Consider the following 25,776-nt stretch of genomic DNA (forward strand, 5'->3'; position numbering starts at 1 on the left):
TATTAAAAACAAACTTTCACTGTTAATTGAGGGGTTTGTTTCAAAATGTCCACAATATTGATACTGTCCAGAGGTATGTAGTCAGAGTGTGAATATCTACCTAAGAAATATCACTCTAAAATCATATGAAGGTATTTCATTTGACAAATTATGTGTTCTAGCATACTGAAAATTTCTGGTCTTCATGATATTTCAAAACCAAATGCAAGCAGATGCCATCTGAGTGACAGAACAAATGAAAGTCTTATGATGATTGATGAAAATCGGTTGTTTACTACATGGAAGTACAAGTACATGTATACGGTGTGATAAGGACTGTGTTTAAAAATGAATTCAAAGTAACTGAAGAATATTTAATTATCTCCTTGTAATTCATTGTAAGAGGGGATAATGAAATTATTCGTGTGTGGGTGATTATATGTGTGAGTGACTGTATGTGTACAGTGTAACACTACTGTAATAATAATAATATAATAATAAAATTTATATAGCGCCTTATATAAAACAAATTACTTTAAGGTGCTTTACAAGAGTAAGAAGTCATCTCCATATGAGTGAAAAATTCTCAAGAGAGACGTTAAACAAAGATACAATCAAGAGTAAGACGAGGAATAAAACAGTAAAACACAATTAAATGAAATTAAATGGCATAAGATCTTGTATCTGCAAAAAAAATATTTTTTTGATTATTTTTTTATGTCGAGCACTATGAAAAGTATTAGAAATCAACGAAATAAAACATTAAGAAAATTTAGAAATTTGCATTAAAACAGTCATTAAAAAAATAAACCTTGTACTGTTTAAGAAGCTTAAAAATCAGGGAAAGCAATTTTTAAAAAGTGGGTTTGTAGACACTCTACAGGCCATATTGTTTGCTCGATTTATTCGATATACTTCTCACATATAGCTTTGTTATCAAGAGAGGAAGAACCCTATGGATTTTGGGTCAAAAGGTCAAAGGTCAAGATCACAATGGGACTTCAAAAAAACCCTTTACATTTACTGATTTCTTGTATTGCTAGTGGGTACCTCATTTCATGGAGGTCTTGTCATGTTAATAAAGGTAATAGAAGTAGTCAGTTACATTTGAACTTGAAATTGATTGAAGGAATTGGCATTGTAATTGAAAGTAATTAATGTCATTATAAATCATTTGAACCCATCCTTGGAACATACCACAAAAACAACTAATATTAACCCCTTATTGATTTTACAGTACTGACAATACATATTTGTGATGTTTATCATTTATTCTTTTGTGACTTAGAAATGAAGACGGAGAAGTTTCCACTGAACCTCCCAAGTCATTGGACATCAAGTTAGAAGCCCTTGAGCAAAGACTTATGTGTCATTTAGATTTAAAAGTTACTGAGATGGAAAAGCGGGTCAATGCCAAGCTTGATGAGATCTTGTACTTACTACAGAGAAATTCTGCTGTTAATACCGGATCCTGACAAAGCTGAACCAGAATATGATATGAGGGCGAGTCAATAAGTAACTAGCCTAACTTATTTCCGGTTGAGATCCACCTCTTCTTTTTCAATGTAATTGCCATCTAGTGTGATGCACTTAGACCAACGGTGTTGAAGTGCCATCATTATTGACTCGCCCTCGTATATAAACAGAGAAATTCTGCTGTTAATACTGAATGCCGACAAAGCTGAACCAGAATATAAGAGAGAAATTCTGCTAAGCTGAACCAGAATCAGATATAGCAGAACTAATTTGTAGGCACTTTCATAGTGAATGAGCTCATATTGAATACTTGTTTATCATTACTAGGTATTATGAATTCTGATTGAAAAATTGGATGTTATCTATCTACAGGTAGTTTGAATTTATATTCATTTTAAAAGTCAAATCAGAAAGCTCATCTGGAATACTTAATTTTTGCCTGTCGAATATTGCAACTTAATACATTTGCACAACATGATGAGAGGAAGATGCCTATTGTTTTTAAGGTCAGAAGTCAAAGGTCAAGGTTGTAGTATTACTTAGTAGGAAAACCTTGTAGGCAAGATACAAACCGAACCATAAGCTCCAGGATATTGCAACTTGGTAATTCGATCACTAGATAAGAGGGAGATGCCTATTGTTTTTCAAGGTTATAGGTCAAAGGTCAAGGTTGCAGTATCACTTAGTTGGAAAACCTTGTAGGCAGGATACAAACCGTATTATGGTATGGTGTTGTCCATCCGTCTGTTCGGACCTTGTGGGCAGGATACAGACCGAGCTGTAAGCTATAGGATTTTACAACTTGGTACATTTTATCACCATGATGAGAGGAATATGCCTATTGTTTTTCAAGGTCAAGGTCGTAGTATCACTTGGTAGGAAAACCTAGTAGGAAACCTTTGTGGGCAGGATACAAACTGAACCGTAAACTCCAGGATATTACATCTTGGTATATTTGATCACCATGATGAGAGGAAGATGCCTACAGTTTTTTAAGGTCAGAAGTCAAAGGTAAAGGTCATAGTACTTAGTAGGAAAACCTTGTAGGCAGGATACAAACTGAACCGTGAGCTCCAGAATATTGCAACTTAATACATTTGATCATCATGATGAGAGGAAGATGCCTATTTTTTTCAAGGTCAGAAGTCAAAGGTCAAGGTTGTAGTATTACTTAGTAGGAAAACCTTGTAGGCAAGATACAAACTGAATCATAAGCTCCAGGATATTACAACTTGGTATATTCGATCACTAGATAAGAGGAAGATGCCTATTGTTTTTCAAGGTTATAGGTCAAAGGTCAAGGTTGCAGTATCACTTAGTTGGAAAACCTTGTAGGCAGGATACAAACCGAACTGTAAGCTCCAGGATATTGAAACTTGGTACATTTGATCACCATGATAAGAGGAAGATGCCTATTATTTTTCAAGGTCAAAGGTCACAGTATCACTTAGTGGGAAAACCTTGTAGGCAGTATACAAACTGAACTGTTGGGGCTAGGACCATTCAACTTTGTACACATACACTTTATGCCAAGTGGAGGATGCCTATTGTTTCTCAAGGTCGTAGTAGCAGGTTGCAGACCAATTTGTTGGGGCAAGGACCTTTAACTTGGTACATATACATCTTATGCCAAGTGAAAATATTACATAGAGAGTACATGATTTGTCATGTTTTTTCAATACAAAGAAAGTATGTCACACCCTGATGATTGCTGATACTATTTGAAGCCAAGTTCTATAAATCATGGTGTAAGAAAAACACCCTATATTAGCTTTTCACGTGCTTATTATGTACCATTGGTGGTACTCTTGTTCTTTTTTGGAAAGGTAATAAATATACTATGTAATGGGTATTTTGTTTAGTTCTTCCTATAATTTTAAAATTGAAGTTTTTTTTAATGAAATATGTATTCTTAAAGCTATGTGTCTGGTTATCAAATATTATATTTTAGAATATGATTTATAATTTATTTCTACAGTGTATAAAATGTTTTAGTTGCTTTAGTGTCTTAGATGGTCTTGGTTGAATTGATACTAATTACATACAAAATATAATAATCCCTAACCAAAGACGTGTGTTGCTATGACAATAATATGTTTTGGACATGATATCAAGATGTAGATGTAATTTTGACTGATATGACTTGCCCATAATTGTGAATTTTGTCTTGACATTTATATGTAAATATGTTTTGAAATATTAATTTCCTCTTAATAAAAATTAAAGAACCTATTTGCTTGTTACTAATTTTGTCTTATTGATAATTCTTTTTTCATGTTTTTGATGATTTTCAATACTGATAAAGAGTATGAATTAATGTCAAACTAAAGTTCACCTGTAAAAAAAAAATATATGGCCATGGTTAGAGTGAAAGCTGTTTTATACATGTCACAAATAAACAGACAGCTGAAAATTAATGAAGGAACACTGAGCTATTTATACAGAAACAAATTGATTAAAAATGAAAATATAAAAGAATGTAAGTAAATACAACCACATTTTCCTAATTTTGCACCTAATAGTAACAGGAAGTTTAAGGTTTTTAGGTCACTCAGGTGACCTATTGGTCTGCATCCGGCATTTTCCGTTAACAACTTCTTCCCAGAAACTACTGGGCCAATCTTGACCAAATTTGATATGTAGCATCTGCAGGTGAAGGAGATCGGAAATTGTAAATTTCATTACCCCCCATCCTAAGGGGCCTTAATTTTGGGGTAAAAACTGTAAAATTGATGTATTTCTTTAAAAATTTTCATTACTCCTCGGCATCTAGCAGAGAAAGTGAGTATATAGTAATGATGATCAAGGAAGCTTCTACCAAAATTGTAAATTTCATAACCCCCGGGACAGGGGTTCTGACCCCAGGGTGGGGCCAAACTTGGTATATAGTGTTTATGTGTAAAACACTTGGATAACATTTTTAGTGCTATTGATATTAAATGGATATTTAGAAAGAGCAGGTAGTCCTTTACTAAAATTGTAAATTTGATGATCCCAGGGGTAGGGGGTTTGGTATCAGGGTGGTGCCAAAATGGTCAGTTATTGAGTGTGTGAACAATAGAAATTTTTAACATCTTGATAACTATCATTCCAATTCTTTTCAAATTTGGTATGAAGCATCTTTGGAACAAGAGGGACATAAATTGCAAATATCAGGATTCCTGGGGCCTTAGGGGCTGATCAAACACTGCCCACAATTGGCAAATTTTCGAAAATCTTCTCTACAACCATACATGTGTAAGAAAAACTAAATGCATAGTGATGTAGAGCAGGAAGGCCTCTACCAAAATTGTAAATTTTATTATCCCTGGGGTAGGGGTTCTGACCCCCAGGGCAGGACCAAACTTACTGTATAGTGTTTATGTGTAAAACACTAAAATAACATCTTTAGTGCTTTTGATACTGAATTGAAACTAAATGGATATTTAGAAAAGTGCAGGTAGTCCTTTACCATAATTGTAAATTTAATGATCCCCGGGTTAAGGGGTTCTAACCCCAGGGTGGGGCCAAACTTAGTTAAGTTTACTGATACAGTATAAAATCTAAATGCATACTTCAAAATAGCAGAAAAGGATGTACACAAAATGATGAATTTCACAACCCAGGGTTTTGATTAGGATGGGCCCAAATTAGTCATATCTTTTAATGTTAATACACCTATAATATTATGTAAAGCCTTTCATCAGTGTATGCGCTTAAGAGGGCATTGAAGTTTTAAGAACACATCTTGTTTTATACTGTTGCTGAACGGATTGGAATTTAGCTTAGATAATCAGAACAGGAATTTTTTTCTAGATTTCATAGTCCTTGGGAGAAGTGATACTTTTACACTTGTACCTAGGTGACTGATAAGGCCTGTGGGCCTCTTTTCTATTTTTTAGCTCAATTGAGCTGAAGGTTTTTCTATAGATTCAGTTTAAATCAATTTGTTTCTATGTGTTTGTTAAATAAAGACCATGTATGTGTTCAACATAGATCATCTGTATGTGTTAAACATAGACCATCTGTATGTTAAACAAAGACCATGTATGTGTTAAACATAGATCATCTGTGTGTTAAACATAGCTCATCTGTGTGTTAAACATAGATCATCTGTGACCATCATCAGTGTGTTAAAGATAGACCATCTCTGTGTTAAACATAGATCACCTTTCTCTGTTAAACATATATCATCTGTGTGTTAAACATAGACCATCTGTGTCTGTTAAACATAGATCATCTGTATGTGTGAAACATAGGCCATCTGTGTTAAACATAGACCAATTGTGTATTAAACAGACCACCTGTGTGTTAAACATAGGCCATCTGTTTGTGTTAAATATAGACCATCTGTGTGTAAAACATAGATCATCTGTCAGTTGAACAGACCATCTGGGTAGGTTAAACATAAACCATATGTGTGTTAAACATAGATCATCTGTGTGTGTTCATCATAGACAATCTGTGTGTTAAACATAGATCACCTGTGTGTTAAACTGGTACCGTATAAGTTTTACACATCGACCATTTGTGTGTTGAACATCGATCATCTGTGTGTTAAACATGGACCATTTGTGTGTTAAACATCGATCATCTGTGTCTTAAACATATACCATGTGTGTGCTAAACATAGACCATATGTATGTGTGAAACAGACCATCTGTGTGTTAAACATAGACCATCTGTTTGTTAAACATAGATCATCTGTATGTTAAACATAGATCATCTGTGTGTTAAACATAAACCATCTGTGTGTTTAAATTAGACCATCTGTGTGTCGAACACAGCCCATCTGTGTGTTAAACATCGATCATCTGTGTGTGTTAAATATAGACCATCTGTGTGTTAAATGGACCATCTGTGTGTTAAACATAGAACATCTGTGTGTGTCAAACATATAACATCTGTTTGTGTTAAACATAGACCATTTGTCTGTTAAACATAGTCCATCTGTGTGTGTTAAACATAGCCCATCTGTGTGTTAAACATAGAACATCTGTGTGTGTTAAACATAGATCATCTGTTTGTTAAATATAGACCATCTGTGTGTAAAACATAGATCATCTGTCAGTTGAACAGACCATCTGGGTAGGTTAAACATAAACCATATATGTGTTAAACATAGATCATCTGTGTGTGTTCATCATAGACAATCTGTGTGTTAAACATAGATCACCTGTGTGTTAAACTGGTACCGTATAAGTTTTACACATCGACCATTTGTGTGTTGAACATCGATCATCTGTGTGTTAAACATGGACCATTTGTGTGTTAAACATCGATCATCTGTGTCTTAAACATGGACCAGTTGTGTGTCAAACATATACCATGTGTGTGTTAAACATAGATCATATGTTTGTTAAACATAGATCATCTGTATGTTAAACATAGATCATCTGTGTGTTAAACATAAACCATCTGTGTGTTTAAATTAGACCATCTGTGTGTCGAACACAGCCCATCTGTGTGTTAAACATCGATCATCTGTGTGTGTTAAATATAGACCATCTGTGTGTTAAACGAACCATCTGTGTGTTAAACATAGAACATCTGTGTGTGTCAAACATAGTCCATCTGTGTGTGTTAAACATAGCCCATCTGTGTGTTAAACATAGATCATCTGTTTGTTAAACATAGACCATCTATGTCTTAAACATAGATAATCTCTGTGTGTTAAACATAGACCATTTGTGTTTTAAACATAGACAATTTGCATGTTAAATATAGGGGATGCCTACTCCTCCTAGGCACCCGATCCCACCTCTGGTGTGTCCAAGGGTCCGTGTTTGCCCAGCTATCTATTTTGTATTGCTTATAGGAGTTATGAGATTGATCACTGTTCGTTATCTTCACCTTGCATTTAACCATCGAGTTTGTATCTCTGCTGGTGGACAGTCTGTCCCCGAGGATACTTGTCGCTCGATATATGTTCCTTAATGAATATACACAATAACGAAACAATACTGGCTGACACGTCGCCCAGTATAAAAAGGTGTCATTCTGTGGAGTCTATAAGGGACATAGGCTCCTACAGATCGGTTGATGTCCCTAGGATTATCCTTCGAGATATCAAAGATTTGTCCTTTGTACAATCGTCAGATTGTCAGCTTTGGTACAGAAACCAAAATTCGTATACCCAAATTAAAGACCATTATGTTCCTTTAAGAGATATTTTTTATTATTCCTTTTCAGACCCCATGTGTTCAACCTCAAAATGTTCTGCAAAAAATTGCAAAACTTGTGATATACTGATCACTAAAAATTCATTTAGTAGTAATCTAACTGGACGTAGTTTCTGTACCAAAACTTTTGATAATCTGACTTGTAAATCTTCTAACGTTGTCTACGCCATTGAGTGTAACCTGTGTGGCTTAATTTATGTGGGAGAAACCAAGGGTTCACTTAATAAAAGAATATCGGGGCACAGATTTCAAATTAATAATGGTGGTAACCAACTTTTTTACAAACATTTTAATCCACCGGACCTCTCCATCTTGTCTATGAGGGTAAGGATTTTAGAAAAAATTTACCATCACACAAACAATCCTATATTAAGCACCCCTTTTCGTAGACAACGAGAAGATTACTGGATCAGGACCCTAGGCACTGCATTTCCATATGGATGCAACGATAATGTATATGATGTGGAAAATTTGACTAGTCCACAAGGAAATAACGTGAATGTGATGGGACTCTTTCCCAATACCCAAAGACGGAAACACAGTCATGGACATCGTTCATATAAAAGACCATGTATAAATGATGTCACGTTTAATTCACTTTTGCCTTATGTCAACAGACAATTAGGTCCACATTATATTCGTACAAAACTTTACTCTATCCCATTGAGAGTTTTACACACGTTATTTGAAGAAGCTATGGCTAGTCTATACTTGGATTTTTCAACACCTGAATATAGACTGAACTCTATGATTATGGATGTTGCCTACCACAGGCTCTATAAACCAGCATGGACCATGGGTGATATTCCTTCCAAATCATGCCGCCAGTTCCTTAAGCTCAAATTTACAAAGGAATAGATGCCATCAACATAAGCAACATTCTTCGTCATACAAGGGTTCAGTCGTGTATTCCAACTTATTTCAAGTTCAAGTCTACACCCTGTATTTCCTACAGCTATACTTCTACTATTGCATCCAAACTTTTTAATTATAAACAAACTTTGCAGTGCCTAGATATAGACCATCTTATGCGTAATCCACCAACATGTTCTTGTTCTTCATCTTCTTTCAACTATAGTCCAGCTGGACATGTCATTACTGGTGATGTTGATATAGTTGAAAATGAGGACCCCAAATCACTTATTATTAAAGGTCCTAAATACAGAGAACCTCGGTCTTTTAATTGGCGACAGAACTTCATCTCTATTATGAGTTCTGTCGAAGATTATGCCAGACGATGGACTAAATATGAAAAAGAAGAACTTGATACATTGTCAGAATGGGTTAAAAGCATAAGAGAGATATTAAAATCCCGCATTAGACACATGAAAACAAAAGTACGTACCATCCATCCTTCTGTGTTTAGTAAACCAGAAGTGATAAAAGAATTAGATAGGTTACATGAGGAATATGTTTTGGTTCCAGCTGACAAATCTAGTAACAACATTGTATTTGTTTGTAAGGCTCATTATTACAACTGTATTTTAAACGAACTTGGCATTAATTCCACTTTTGGTAATCGTTCTTATACTCCAACTGCCCTTTCAAAAGATGAAATTCTTCAAAACCATGCTTCAGATTTAGACACATTTAATATCCCAGTCAATGGGTCGAATGAATATGAGTTACCGTACCTATACTGGATTCCTAAACTACCCGGTACATAAAAACCCTTACAAACAAAGATACATTGCTGGATCCAGTAAATGCTCTACCAAGCCCCTATCTTTGCTCCTCACGAAAATGTTAACAGCTGTGAAAGAGAAACTTCAAACTTAATGTGCGACTACATATGCCAGAAGTGGTGTTAATCAAATGCGGATTCTAAAAAATTCTAAAGAACTTTTAGTAAACTTGAAATTGCAGAATTTTTCCCAAATCAATAACATTAAAACCTATGACTTTTCAACACTCTACACGACCATTCCTCACGATAAATTAAAGACTAGACTTTTTGACATCATAGACAGTTGCTTCTTCAACAAAAACGGAAAACGGAAATATTCATATCTAGTGATCAGTTATTCAAAATCTTACTTTGTTAAACACCACTCTGATTCCACGCACAAGTACTCTGAAGTTGAAATAAAAAATATGCTAGAGTTCCTCATTGACAATATCTTCGTGGTCTTTGGTGATCAGGTCTTCCAACAGTCTGTTGGAATTCCCATGGGCACGAATTGTGCTCCTTTGTTAGCTGACCTGTTTCTATATTCATATGAAGCAGAATTTATTCAAAAACTTCTACGCGAGAAGAAAAAATCTCTCGCTGTGGCCTTCACTTCGACATTTAGATATATCGATGACGTTTTGTCTATTAACAATGATAGCTTTCATCCATATGTCCATTTGATATATCCCTGTGAGCTCGAAATAAAGGACTCCACAAAGTCGTCCACTTCTGCTTCATATTTAGATATTTTATTGAAAGTAGACATTAACGGCAAACTGACAACTCAACTGTATGACAAACGGGATTATTTCAGCTTCTCCATCGTCAACTTCCCATATTCCATGATCACCTGCATGTGGTGTTTATATATCTCAACTGATTCGATATGCAAGAGCTTGTTCTGCTTATAGTCAGTTTTTAAATCGAGGTAAGCTACTGACAAACAAGTTGATGGTACAGAGGTTTCAACAGTCTCGATTGAAGTCAGCATTTCGCAAGTTCTATGGTCGTTATAACGATCTAGTTCGTCAGTACAACCTCGCATTGGGTCAAATGCTGTCTGACGTGTTTCATACCGATTGTTAAGCCGTTCTTGGCACACTGATTTTGACTGCGGATAACTCCGTTTGCCTGATCAGGATATAGGGCTCACGGCGGGTGTGACCGGTCAACAGGGGATGCTTACTCCTCCAAGGCACCTGATCCCACCTCTGGTGTGTCCAGGGATCCGTGTTTGCTTAACTATCTATTTTGTATTGCTTATAGGAGTTATGAGATTGATCACTGTTCGTTATCTTCACCTTGCATATAGCCCATCTGTGTGTGTTAACATCTGTGTGTGTTAAACATGGACCATTTGTGTCTTAAACATAGCCCATCTGTGTGTAGAACATAGCCCATCTGTGTGTGTTAAACATTGACCATCTGTGTGTTAAACAGACAATCATCAGTGTGTTAAAGATAGACCATCTCTGTGTTAAACATAGATCATCTTTCTCTGTTAAACATAGACCATCTGTGTATTAAACAGACCATCTGTGTGTTAAACATAGGTCATCTGTTTGTGTTAAATATAGACCATCTGTGTGTAAAACATAGACTATCTGTGTGTTAAACATAGACTATCTGTGTGTGTTAAACATAGATCATATGTGTGTTAAACATATACCATGTGTGTGTTAAACATAGACCATCTGTGTGTTAAACATAGACCATCCGTGTGTTAAACATAGGTCATCTGTGTGTGTTAAACATCGACCATCTGTGTGTCGAACACAGCCCATTTGTGTGTTAAACATAGAACATCTGTGTGTGTCAAACATAGAACATCTGTGTGTGTTGAATATAGACCATCTGTGTGTTGAATATAGACCATCTGTGTGTAAAACATAGCCCATCTGTGTGTTAAAGATATACCATCTGTGTGTTAAACATAGACCATCTGTGTGTTAAACATAGGCCATCTGTGTGTGTTAAACATCGACCATCTGTTTGTTAAACATATATCATCTGTATGTTCAAAATAGATCATCTATGTTTGTTAAACATCGACCATCTGTGTGTTAAACATCGATCATCTGTGTGTTAAACATTGACCATCTGTGTGTTAAACATAGGCCATCTGTTTGTGTTAAATATAGACCATCTGTTTGTGTTAAATATAGACCATCTGTTTGTAAAACATAGATCATCTGTGTTAAACATAGACTATCTGTGTATTAAACAGAGCAACTGTGTGTTAAACATAAGCCATCTGTGTGTGTTAAACATTGACCATCTGTGTGTTAAACATCGATCATCTGTGTGTGTTAAATATAGACCATCTGTTTGTAAAACATAGATCATCTGTGTGTGTTAAACATAGACCTTCTGTGTGTTAAACATATACCATGTGTGTGTGTTAAACATAGATCATCTGTGTGTGTTAAATATAGACCATCTGTTTGTAAAACATAGATCATCTGTGTTAAACATAGACTATCTGTGTATTAAACAGAGCAACTGTGTGTTAAACATAAGCCATCTGTGTGTGTTAAACATAGACCTTCTGTGTGTTAAACATATACCATGTGTGAGTTAAACATAGACCATTTGTATGTGTTAAACAGACCATCTGTGTGTTAAACATAGACCATCTGTTTGTTAAACATAGATCATCTGTGTGTGAAACATTTATCATCCGTGTGTTAAACATAGATCATCTATGTTTGTAAAACATAGGCCATCTGTGTGTTAAACATAGGCCATCTATGTGTTAAACATAGACCATCTGTGTGTTAAACATCGAACATCTGTGTGTTAAACATAAACCATATGTGTGTTTAAATTAGACCATCTGTGTGTCGAACAAAGCCCATATGTGTGTTAAACATCGATCATCTGTGTATGTTAAATATAGACCATCTGTGTGTTAAACGTACCATCTGTGTGTTAAACATAGAACATCTGTGTGTGTCAAACATATAACATCTGTTTGTGTTAAACATAGACCATTTGTCTGTTAAACATAGTCGATCTGTTTGTATTAAAATAGACCATCTGTGTGTGTTAAACATAGTCCATCTCTGTGTGTTAAACATAGCCCATCTGTGTGTTAAAGATAGATGATCTGTTTGTTAAACATAGAACATTTGTGTGTTAAACATATATCATCTATGTATGTTAAACATTAACCATCTGTTTGTGCTAAATATAGACCATCTATGTCTTAAACAAAGATAATCTGTGTGTGTTAAAATAGACCATTTGTGTTTTAAACATAAACAATTTGTATGTTAAATAATACCCATCTGTGTGTGTTAACATATGTGTGTGTCAAACAGCCCATCTTTGTGTTAAACATAGCCCATATGTGTGTGTTGAACATAGCCCATCTGTGTGTGTTAAACATTGACCATCTGTGTGTTAAACAAACCATCATCAGTGTGTTAAAGATAGACCATCTCTGTGTTAAACATAGATCATCTGTGTGTTAAACATTAGTGCCAAGAAAACTGAATGCACGGAGATGAAACATGTGAAGCCAGATATTTATTTAAAAATTCAACGGCCTTCAGATAATTAAAATATAGATAGTGTGATAACGTAAAAAAAAAAAAATGTGTAGAAGTAAAGGCTCGGCGCAGACGATGGGTGGATCTCGATTGTATCTGGAGTGGAGTGGAGGACTTAGCTTCGTAATTGTTTGATCAAATAACTAAAACTGTTAACTAGTGCACGGTTTTTGTAACTATCCCTAACATGGTTACATATATATTCAAGTTCATAAATTGAGCATATAATATATTTGAAATTTTGGGGGGTAAATCAATTGATGTACGTAGCCCGATTCCGACGATGGCGTGGATCCGGTTTTATTTCAATAATATTTATTGAAATAATCATATTTTATTAACTTTGAATAATTACTGATTTTGTAAAAAGACAATGGAACAATCCCCAACTATGATATCTAAATATTACGATTTGTATTAAACCTATAGAATGGAAAAGTATTCGGATTTCGTGCATGGAATGTGAAATTCCGGTTATTTGCAGAACATAAAAAGTAAAAATTCACTTATCCCCCAGGCCTCGATCCAAAAAAACTCTTAACTTCTATGCAGTATGTAATATACTAATTTACAATTCATTAATATTTACTGGATCGAGGCCTGGGGGTTATACAAATTTTTGGTGCATATTGTTGGATATTATCAACTTTTACAAATATAACACAACTGTTATGGGTTCTGCATGCTAAAATTTCTATATGCGTGAATTTTCGCGGAAAAAACACACTGGATTTATAAAGAAGAAGGTATAAGCTATTTCATACCATGATGAAATTTTGGAATGAAGATACTTTATTTTACTCAAAATCACATGGCCATATTTGGGTATTCGTGGCTCTTGTTCTTTGTCCATATCATTGGGTCAAATGCTGATTGACGTAATTCATACTGATTGTTAGATCGTTCTCGACGCACTGATTTTGAGTACAGATTACTCCGTTTACCTGATCAAGACATAAGGCTACCGGTTAGTGTGACCGGTCGACAGGGGATGCTTACTCCTCCTAGGCACCGGATCCCACCTCTGGTATGTCCAGAGGTCCGTGTTTGCTCAACTCTATTTTGTATTCCTTTTGGGAGTTATGAGATTGATCACTGTTTGTTATCTTCGCCTTTCATATACACATTCCTTGTGACAATTTTTTTTTTGGTATCAAAGTTTCTAACTATCTTACCTTGACTTTGGAATTTGAACTACTTTTACGAAAATATAACTTATTCAAGATCTTCTGAACTATTTAAGATAGGGCTTTTCATATTTTGTATATAGATTCTTTATGGCAAGACATTTTCTTTGATACCATGTTGTTTGACCTTGTGACTTTGACCATGGAGTTCGTGTTACTTTTAAGAAAACCTAATTTTATTAATATCTCGTGAATTATTTAAAGTAGAACTTTCATAACTAGTCAATAAATTTCTTTTTGCAAAACTCTTTATTTCATATCTTGATCTATGACCTTGACCTTATCCAGAACAGCAAGGTCATGTTATTCGTATTAATGTTGAGATCCCGTGGGGATCCGGGTTAAAATAGGTCCTCAGTATTCCCCTTGCTTGTCGTAAGAGGCGACTAAATGGGGCGGTCCTTCGGATGAGACCGCAAAAACCGAGGTCCCGTGTCACAGCAGGTGTGGTACGATAAAGATCCCTCCCTGCTCAATGGTTATAAGCGCCGAGCATAGGCCTAAATTTTGCAGCCCTTCACCGACAGTGGTGACGTCTACATATGAGTGAAATATTCTCGAGAGGGACGTAAAACAATATTCAATCAATTAATCAATATTAATGTTAAGACATTTACATGTTGTGTGAATTCAACTTTGGTTATGTCGTGACCCTTTAGTGCTAGGTTGGGACCACAAAATAGAGTCAATTTTTTCATGGGAATAAAGATTGAATTTTGTTTTTTAGAAATCACAACAGCAGGACCAGGTGACTCAGGCCCATGGGCCTCATGCTTGTTAACTTCCAGATAGATTAACTTTTCTGTCGACTCCCCATTCAATTTGAAAAGCTTTTAAACTTATCCATCGATATACTCTTGTTTGGTTAACTTATAGTTTCGATCCATGTAAAATATGAGTTATGTTATAGGTATCTTATACCTATAACAAGGCCCTCTGTGTTTTCTTTAAGATTAGGGAAATCTGGAAATCCCAATTATTAGCACCAAAAAATTGTTAACACCGAAAAACTCGCCGATCCTGTACTGCTTCATCTGATACCACACAGTAATGTTAAGCTTTATGTATACTAATGGACATTAACCTAACGGACATTAACCTAATGGACATTAACCTAACGGACATTAACCTAATGGACATTAACTTAATGGACATTAACCTAATGGACATTAACCTAACGGACATTAACCTAATTGACATTAACCTAACGGACATTAACCTAATGGACATTGACCTAATGGACATTAGGACATTAACCTAACGGACATTAACTAAATGGACATTAACCTAATGGACATTAACCTAACGGACATTAACCTAATGGACATTAACCTAACGGACATTAACCTAATGGACATTGACCTAATGGACATTAACCTAACGGACATTAACCTAACGGACATTAACCTAACGGACATTAACCTAATGGACATTGACCTAATGGACATTAGGACATCAACCTAATGGACATTAACCTAACGGACATTAACCTAATGGACATTAACCTAACGGACATTAACCTAATGGACATTAACCTAACGGACATTAACTTAATGGACATTAACCTAATGGACATTAACCTAACGGACATTAACCTAATGGACATTAACCTAATGGACATTAACCTAACGGACATTAACCTAATGGACATTAACCTAATGGACATTAACCTAACGGACATTAACCTAATGGACATTAACCTAACGGACATTAACTTAATGGACATTAACCTAATGGACATTAACCTAACGGACATTAACCTAATGGACATTAACCTAATGGACATTAGCCTACTGGACATTAACCTAACGGACATTAACCTAATGGACATTAACCTAACGGACATTAACCTAACGCACATTAACCTAATGGACATTAACCTAATGGACATTAACCTAACGGACATTAACCTAATGGACATTAACCTAGTTAATGAATGGACATTAACCTAAAAGTTCCATGTGGTATATATTTTGTATTCATTTTCACCAAAAAACCCCAAGAAATTGTTTATATGAAATTATGGTCAATAGAAATGCGTAACAATAAAATTGATGAATTAGTAAAAAATTGTACCAATTTCAAGGTATATTGAGGATGACGTTTGATATTGAGGATGACGTTTGATAGTGAGGATGACGTTTGATATTGTGGATGACGTTTGATATTGAGGATGACGTTTGATATTTACGATGACGTTTGATATTGAGGATGACGTTTGATAGTGAGGATGACGTTTGATATTGTGGATGACGTTTAAATCATTTACTATACCAGGAACGTATCATCGTTTTTCCGGGGGGGGGGGGGGGGGGGGCAGGGGGGGGGACAGGAGAGATGTTTCTTAAGAAGCATTTAGAAGGGGGGGGGGCATAGACAATTTTAATTTACCTCAAATTATTTTGCCCAGGTTTCCATCGGGAACTTCAACGTGCAAGCTTATATTCTTCCCATTCACTACTACAATAAAAAATAATGGGGGAGACACCCATTATATCTTTGTATAAGGAAATAACGGAAAATAAACGTTTGTCAAAAACGTCACCCCTCTCCCATACTCTACGTGCCTGAATACCATGTAAATAGAACTATTTTTGTTGGAGAATGGCCAATATAACCTTAAGGGATGGGTTTTGCGCGCGGAGATAAAAATGTCAACCTTGCACATCCGCTCCACATAATTCATTCATGTCACTGAAGTGGGTATGGATATAGCTACATATCCAGATCTCTAAAACAAGGAAGTACACAACGAAACACTTCCGTGAGGAGCTTCACTTCAAACTTCGATCGAAAGTTACTGCGTTATTTCATCTAAGGCAAGTATCATTTTTCTTTAATATAGATGAAATATTTAGCAATTTAATAGTGTCAATTAGTTCATTGCAAATTATGTACTTTATTCAATACTCTGTTATTTTATGACGCCAGGACCCAGTTGTACAAAAGTTAATTTTCAACTGCCAGTTAACGTCTAGTTCGAGTTATTTTAATGCACGAGTTAATGACAAGTTTTCTCACATTATTTTGGCAAAGTTAATTAAACCTATGAAGAACTGGGCCCAGATCATCGGATCATTCTGTATGGTCCATGTCCGTGCACCTGCAACACCGCGCAACATCAAGCAGCGTGTCTCTCTGTTCCCTCAACATCATACAGCGTGTCTCTGTTCCCTCAACATCATACAGCGTGTCTCTGTTCCCTCAACATCATACAGCGTGTCTCTGTTCCCTCAACATCATACAGCGTGTCTCTCTGTTCCCTCAACATCATACAGCGTGTCTCTGTTCCCTCAACATCATACAGCGTGTCTCTATTCCCTCAACATCATACAGCGTGTCTCTGTTCCCTCAACATCATACAGCGTGTCTCTGTTCCCTCAACATCATACAGCGTGTCTCTGTTCCATCAACATCATACAGCGTGTCTCTCTGTTCCCTCAACATCATACAGCGTGTCTCTGTTCCCTCAACATCATACAGCGTGTCTCTGTTCCCTCAACATCATACAGCGTGTCTCTGTTCCCTCAACATCATACAGCGTGTCTCTCTGTTCCCTCAACATCATACAGCGTGTCTCTGTTCCCTCAACATCATACAGCGTGTCTCTGTTCCCTCAACATCATACAGCGTGTCTCTGTTCTCTCAACATCATACAGCGTGTCTCTGTTCCCTCAACATCATACAGTGTGTCTGTTCCCTCAACATCATACAGCGTGGCTCTGTTCCCTCAACATCATACAGCGTGTCTCTGTTCCCTCAACATCATACAGCGTGTCTCTGTTCCCTTGCTGTTGGACACGAATTTGGACATTACTGAGACGTGGATAGGAATTTTCTACACTGATCTCAATGTCTTGAAATTCTCCAAACTTAGCACAAAGTTGTTATGACGTGTCAGTTTTTGTCCCAACAATCGGGATTCTTGATAATGTATAAATGTGCGGATGGGGAGGATAGGGAGCTCCCACCCCCTGTTCTTCTGCCACTTCCCTCTCCCCTGCCCCACATGTGGAAGTATATTGATTATCATCATCATTGACTGATTATACATTAAGAGTGCGGTCTTGCATACTTGTATATAAGGAAAGTAGATTTTCTATGTGTTCACTTCATTTCCCTTTGTACAGCTTCAGCCATTCCTGTTGTTATTACTAATTACTTCCTTACGAAAAGCGGTCGCTGTAGCTTGGTGGTAGAGCTAGCGTTCGCTTTGCAACCGGGAGGTCGTGTGTTCGAGCCTCGCTCGTGCCATGGCCGCGTCAAACATAAGACGTAAAATAGGTAGTGATTGCTCCTTTGCCACACGCTCGGCACATAGAAGTGAGAATTACGGGTCTTTCGGTTATTACCTTAAAATCCAGTGTCGCAATAGGCGTTGGCACGATAAAGAACCCTCTCTGCTACGACATTGAGCGCTAGAATAGGTGTAAATTTGTGGTACTTCACCTACACCTGGTGACGTCTCAATAGGAGTGAAACATTCTTGACGGCACGTAAATCAATCAATCATACAAATCAATCAACTCTACGATGAAAGAGTTTCAACCCCGAGGTGTGTAGCGTTGTCAATTCTTTGAATGAAAAGTGCTAGGGAACAGTGAACTACAATGTATCTCTCATTAGTCTATAAATGCTGCTACTTCATAGATGTTACGGTGAACCTGCCTGCATATATTTGTAAGGTGTAACACCGACAAATGAATTTGCATGCGTGTCTTTAAATGATACATTGCAAAATTAAACACACACACGCACGCACGCACGCAGGTACACACACACACACACACACACACACACACACACACACACACACACACACACACACACACACACACACACACACACACACACACACACACAATTATTTAACCTATATAGTGTGTTTACTACATCCAAATAATGAATTAAGCTGTATAGTGTGTGTACCGTTCAAATAATGAATTAACCTGCATAGTGTGTGTACCGGCCAAATAATGAATTAACCTGTATGATGTGTGTACCGTCCGAATAATGAATTAACCTGTATAATGTGTGTACCGTCCGAATAATGAATTAACCTGTATAATGTGTGTACCGTCCTAATAATGAATTAACCTGTATAATGTGTGCACCGTCCGAATAATAAATTAACCTGTATAATGTGTGTACCGTCCTAATAATGAATTAACCTGTATAATGTGTGCACCGTCCTAATAATAAATTAAACTGTATAATGTGTGTACCGTCCTAATAATAAATTAAACTGTATAATGTGTGTACCGTCCTAATAATGAATTAAACTGTGTAGTGTGTGTGTGCCGTCCAAATAATGAAATTAATGCCTACAAGTTGCAAAACGAGCGCCCTTCCGCGGAGGATACCCATAAATGAGTTTGATTATTTATAGGGCATTATCAATTTGATAATGCAACGATATTTGGAGTCGTTTTGAGGGATTAGTCACACCTCCCCGGATAACATAAACATCCTATTGATGAAACCAAAAATAATAAAACTTAGACAGAACGCAGTTTTGTGGTCATCCGTTGCTCGATGTATGAAACATATAGACTATATACATGTAATAACCTTACGAACAAGCAACGGTAAATATATGTCATTACTACAGTAACTTGATGCGAAGAGTCGGATCATGTCGAGTTGACAGGCGAGGATTATAAGATCAAACTAGACGCGAAAAAATTGTAACAGGAAGGGAGAAAATGCAAGGGTCAAGACCGGGATTCGAACCTGGGCCCCCTGAATCTCTAGTCAGGTGCTCTACCAACTGAGCTAACGGGCCACCGGCGATCGATCTCGGCTGACCGCTACATTCCTCCCTCCTTAAATGTCTTCACACTTGAAGACATCAACCCAGGATCTTTATCCTCTGGCAGGCATTTTCACCTGTAAGATCCAGGGGCTGGTCCACGGCACCAAATGTATCAGGACCAGGAGTGGGGAGGGCAGCAATGCATCGTTATTAAGTACATGAACCCTTGGAGTGTATAGTTGGTCCACTACCATATAATGACAATATTATATTGATTGAATATCGTTTAACGTCCCTCTCGTGAATATTTCACTCATATGGAGACGTCACCATTACCGGTGAAGGGATGCAAAATTTCGGCCTATGTTCGGCGCTTATGACCTTTGAGCAGGGAGGGATCTTTATCGTGCCACACCTACTGTGACATGGGACCTCGGTTTTTGCGGTTTCATCCAAACGACCGCCCCATTTAGTCGCCTTCTACGACAAGCAAGGGGTACTGAGGACCTATTCTCACCCGGATCCCCATGGGATAACAAACAATATTATAAGGATATATATTCTAGAAATATTTCGACCGTGTTGCCAGTCTTCTTCAGTAGTGATTATATATTTATAAAATGAATTAATGGACCTCTCACCGATTGAGGAGTTGATGGTTAAAACGAAATTGCAACGCATGAGAAACTCGGATTCAAAGGGTGGCATTTACAATATGACAACTTTGGAAAGAACAAGAGCCACGAATACCCAAATATGGCCCTGTAATTTTGAGTAAAGTAAAGTATCTTCATTCCAAAATTTCATCATGATATGGAATAGCTTAGATATTCTTCTTTATAAATCCAGTGTGTTTTTCCGCGAAAATTCACGCATATAGAAATTATAAATGTTACATGCAGAACCCATAACAGTTGTGTTATTTTTGTAAAAGTTGATAATATCCAACAATATGCACCAAAGATTTGTATAACCCCAGGCCTCGATCCAATAAATATTAATGAATTGTAAATTAGTATATTACATACTGCATAGAAGTTAAGAGGTTTTTTTTGGATCGAGGCCTGGGGGATATTAGTGCAATGGCCATGAGGTCAAATTCTAAGATGACCCCAACCTAAGGTAGAACAAAGTACAACTCGTATGATTTGATGCAGAATTTTGTCTAGATTATGGAAATGATGGTTGTAGTCTGATAAAATATGCCTGACTTAGCTTAAATTTGGATTTTCTGTCACAAAGTCACAATTTCTTCGGGGGAAAATAGAAAGTACATTTTGTACATTTATGGCCGACTTTATGCAGGGAATCAAAGAAAGTTGGTTCTAAACCATGCAGCCTGATCCAGTAGATTGTATAATTCCTTTTATATACCAACATTGTGCAAGTGTTTTGAATAATGAAAGAAATACGGACTAAAATTGTCAAAAACGTCTGCATTCCCCCCCCCCCCCCCGTACCCTCATTTCTTACATCTGACAGACCCATTCATCAAAGAAGTTGCATATACTACACATCAAAAGTTTTCTCATTTACTCCTCTATCGAATGCTATGGGGTATGCCTGTGTAGCATAGTCTATTAGGCTGTAAAACAGCAAAATGTTATCCACCTCCCCAAATTTGAGAAACCGCCTAAATTTTGTGGATTTACATAATATGGTAATTATATCAAAGCTAAAGTGGTTAATAATTCACAACAATGCAAAAGTAGCATGAATAAGCTGTATTAGAGCCTAGATATATTGTTTTAGTGCTGTTAATCAAAAGTATGGTATACCTACTAAGTCACCAGGTGCTTTCGCTCCACAGTTACATGAAAGTGTATGGAATTGGTGGATTTTCATTTTGAAGTTGTTTTCATATGCTAAAAGCCATATCCCAGAAAACCATTTACGAGTTCAAGCCAAATAGCAACAAGTTTAGAATAGCTTATTTGTTTCTTTTTAATAGCAATGGTTCATTATAATCAAACCTCCCACTATAATACTTTGAATTCGCCAACAACTTCAAAGGAACTGGTGCAGTTATGCTAAGAATTCCTAATGCTTGTGACATGAAAATATACTGAATAATTTCTTAAAACCACTAGTAAATCTAAATCCCTAACACTGTTGAAGTACCATATCCACTTTGTCATCAATGCGGTATTTGAAATAACTACAGATATATATTCGTACAATGTTTAAGAAAATTATTCAGTGATATTAACTATACAAGTTTACACATTACTTATGTCAGTCACATATGCTATAAGTACATGTGCTACCGGTCGAAAGGGGATGCTTACTCATCCTAGGCACCTAATCCCACCTCTGGTGTGTCCAGGGGTCCGTGTTTGCCCAACTCTCTATTTTGTATTGCTATGAGATTGATCACTGTTATCTTCACCTTTCATACATCCATATGCATACAATGTCATAAATTATAAACTATTCACTAATTGTTAGATATATGGGCAGGAAAATGAGCAGAATGAAGACATGAATGACTATAATTTGTGTTAATTGGAAAGTATACAAAACACACCAATTCTCTAACAGTATTATTTTTCCACGTGATGCTCAAATGACCACGTAAGTGAAAAGCTTATTCTATTTGCACAAGTACAAAATAACAGTGAACAATAAAAGTAAAGTTGTGAATGTATATCACGTCAAGATCATCATCGTTAGAGTAAAAGATTCTCAGTCAAGATTATCATCACTATTAGAGTCAACAGCAGCCTTTAGAATGTTCGGACAGCGGCCGTGCGCCGTGACATGAACAAAACTCTGTGTGGTAAAGGTGGTTCAGCAGTCAGCGACAATTATTGGATTGTCGGCAGTCACGGTATGTGCAGTACATACGTGTATGAGTGAGATTGCGGACTTCCACTGTAGCCCATTCTTTGGTATAAAGTACTGGTTCAAGCTGACCATATGACACATACCATCTGTTGCCGTTCAGATTGGCAGTGTGACTTTGACACTAGATGCTGGTCTGGTACCTTGCTCTAAGGACATCCTGTAAGCATCTTCTGTTAGTGGCAAATGTGAGGCAGGTTAATTTGATGATGGTGTATATTTATAGTGCAGACTGCCTAGTAGGGGCCCTTCTACACTAGGTTTGTTGCAGCGAGGCGACGATGGTGGTCAACCCTCGGTTAATTTGTCTGTTGTCGAGGCCTAGAAATACCAAAGCTGATCCAGGGAAGAACATGTCTTCGCTTTCTTTCCATAGAATTTGAGGACATAAGGACGTGCTAAAGTATTTTATCAAGAAACCGGAAGTAGTCGTTTTAACTACCGACGGGGTCAATATTCTTTTGACATTTTGAAAGAGACTTAATAAACTAGTTTCAATTTAAAAGAATTTTTTTGAAATTTACGATTATTTCAATCACTTCCGGTGACGACAGGAAGTGACGGTCGACATGCTCAACACCCTATTGCATGCTTACAGAGATTGATCATCCCTGAATATTTGATGAACTTATCTTTTACCCTTTCCAAGAAAAATGCTGGACAAAATCTTGTTTGAGAAACAGAAAATCGGCCATATTTTCCTACCGGAAGTGAATTTTGGAAAAACAAAAATAACCACAGCAAATTCATTTCATAAGACATTATTCCTAAAAATTTCAAGAAAATCTACCCAGCCATCTCTGAGAAATCACTCCAAGAAATCGGAAAATCGTCATTTTTTTTTCAAATACTTTCAGTATAGAGCGGAAGTGACGGACGAAAAAATTGAAAGTATGTGTACAATGGACTAAAGCTAGTTGATCAACCCTACAAGTTTCAAGCGTCTATATATATTCATTATTGAGAAGCTGAAAAAACAAGGTTTGAATTTGTCCACCCCTTATCTCACGACCGGAAGTGAGTTTTCGAAAAATATTTGATATTACTCTAGACATTTATTGTGTCTACAACATATGTTAAATACAAGTCAAACACTTGTTTAATAAACGAGATTTAAGGCATTGAAAAAGGAGAATTTGAAAAGTTTTTCCTTAATTACCGGAAGTCGACGTTTCGACTTTCGTGGGGTCAACGGTTTTCAATACTCCAAAAGACACCTGATAAAGTGGTATAGGTTTCGATTCAACAGCTACAACTTTTAATTTTTCGATTCATTTTATCACTTCCGGTGACGACCGGAAGTGACGGCCGACATTCTGAACCCCCAACTGCACGCCTACAAAATGAGATATATCAACTCTGAAAATATGGTGACTCTATCTTTTACCGTTTCTGAGAAAAACGCTGGACAACGGAAACAGCTAATAAACCATATTTGCCGACCGGAAGTAAATTTTGAAAAAAAAAAGTGTTCGAGGTATTTTCATTCTCTATCATCCCTGAAAATTTCAAGAAAATCCATCCAGCCATCTCTGAGAAATCAAGGGGGGGGGGATAATAATAATAACTAGAAACTCATTACTAGTAATGAGTAGGTCTTCCGTTATACTACTTCCTGTCGAGATCGAAGAGCTCCAATCGAATAAATATTCCATTCTACACCTTAATAATTCTCAACTAATCATATTCTTAACTTTCGACAAAAATACCATACATAAATGTTTGAGACAACTTCTGGTTTTTCAGTCGGCACTTCCGGTGGATATATTTTATATGAATAAGACCTAATCATCATCCATATTAGCTCCAATATCTGTCAAAACAAAACAAAAAAACTTCAAAAAATTACATTTTTATATCGCTTCCTGTCACGACCGGAAGTGACGGCTACGTACGATTCTCACATGATGCAAACACACTGATGACTGACTATCACTCTTGAAAACTTGAGACTTCAGTCGTTCACATTTGCAGAGTATTAGCTTAAACAAATTCTCATTTTGAAGACTGCAAATCTCGCAACCGGAAGTAGATTTCACCAAAATATTTTACGTTAATCTAGGCATTTGCAATATCTACATTTGTATAACATACAAGAAAATCATTTGTAATACTCCATATACAAGCGAGATTTAAGGCAAAGTCAAAAACTCAATTTTTCGAGTTTTTCTCTTAAAACCGGAAGTTGCCGTTTTTGCTTCCGCTAGGATCAACATATTTCAAAACTACAAGAATGAAACAATAAACTAATGTTCGTTTTGCGTGAAAAGAAAAAATCTGAAATTTTCGATTTCTTCGATCACTTCCGGTGACGACCGGAAGTGACGGCTGACGGAGTTAACCATATTCGACAAACCTACTTGTCCTGATCTATCATTCCTGAAAGTTTGGTGCCTTAATCTTTAACCGTTTCCGAGATCTCCCGCGGACAAGATCTCTTCTTTAAAAAAAACGGAAATTGGACATATCTGACGACCGGAAGTGAATTTTGAAAAAATGAAAAAAACATGTCTGGGTATTTTTATTCTCTATCATCCCTGAAAATTTCAAGAAAATCCATCCTGCCATCTCTGAGAAATCGTGCCGACAAAAAAAGGGGGGGATAATAATAACTAGACACTCATTACTAGTAATGAGTAGGTCTTCCGTTTGAACACTTCCGGTACACAGCTTTCTGTTCTTACGAGAATCATTCAAAAATATCAGAGAATGTGCCTTTTCAAGACATGAGAGGTGTGTTAATGAAGTTTTCACCCATTTCTCGTAACTTCCGGTGACGGCCGGAAGTAATATTCAGATGTGTTTCTCCATAAAGCACAGCGACTCCCTTTTGTCTATATTCCCTGAAAGTTTCACGTCTCTATTTGAAAGAGTTCTCAAGAAAAAGAAGCAAACTAAAGAAAGAAAAAGTAGTGGCTTACTACCGACCGGAAGTGAATTTTGAAAAATAAAATTGTCTTAACTCTAGATGTTGATACTGTTCTTAAGATATTTGAAAATCATATCAAACACTTGAAATATAAACGAGATTTATGGGGGTCGGGGCACAAAGACGAAAAGTATGAGTATTTTATCGAGAAACGGGAAGTAGCCGTTTTGACTACCGACGGGGTCAACATTCTTTGAATACTTTGAAAGAGACTTAATA

At 36.6% G+C, this 25,776-nt stretch overlaps 3 protein-coding genes across 8 annotated transcripts in view; all 3 read left to right on the forward strand.

Annotated features, from left to right (window-relative positions):
- The window catches only part of LOC125657811 (uncharacterized), a 37,994-nt gene extending 34,307 nt beyond the window's left edge, over positions 1 to 3,687 (forward strand). For all 6 annotated transcript variants that reach the window (XM_056149674.1, XM_048888596.2, XM_048888594.2 and 3 more), the window contains one exon: positions 1,268 to 3,687. In XM_056149674.1, coding sequence (XP_056005649.1) covers positions 1,268 to 1,454 — 187 coding nt within the window. In that variant the 3' untranslated portion in view covers positions 1,455 to 3,687. The remainder of the gene's footprint in view (positions 1 to 1,267) is intronic.
- Positions 3,688 to 15,492: 11,805 nt separating this feature from the next.
- LOC125660047 (uncharacterized protein in mobD 3'region-like) lies at positions 15,493 to 15,981 on the forward strand. Its single transcript, XM_048891894.2, has one exon. It carries the CDS (start codon positions 15,493 to 15,495, stop codon positions 15,979 to 15,981), a length of 489 nt encoding a protein of 162 aa, XP_048747851.2.
- Positions 15,982 to 16,657: 676 nt separating this feature from the next.
- LOC125657735 (uncharacterized) overlaps positions 16,658 to 25,776 on the forward strand; it is a 72,934-nt gene continuing 63,815 nt past the window's right edge. The window contains exon 1 of the mRNA XM_048888480.2: positions 16,658 to 16,848. The gene's annotated coding sequence lies outside the window, so the exon portion shown is untranslated. The remainder of the gene's footprint in view (positions 16,849 to 25,776) is intronic.

This window comes from Ostrea edulis, chromosome 9 (genome assembly GCF_947568905.1).
Source record: "Ostrea edulis chromosome 9, xbOstEdul1.1, whole genome shotgun sequence".
In the NCBI taxonomy this organism is placed as follows: domain Eukaryota; kingdom Metazoa; phylum Mollusca; class Bivalvia; order Ostreida; family Ostreidae; genus Ostrea; species Ostrea edulis.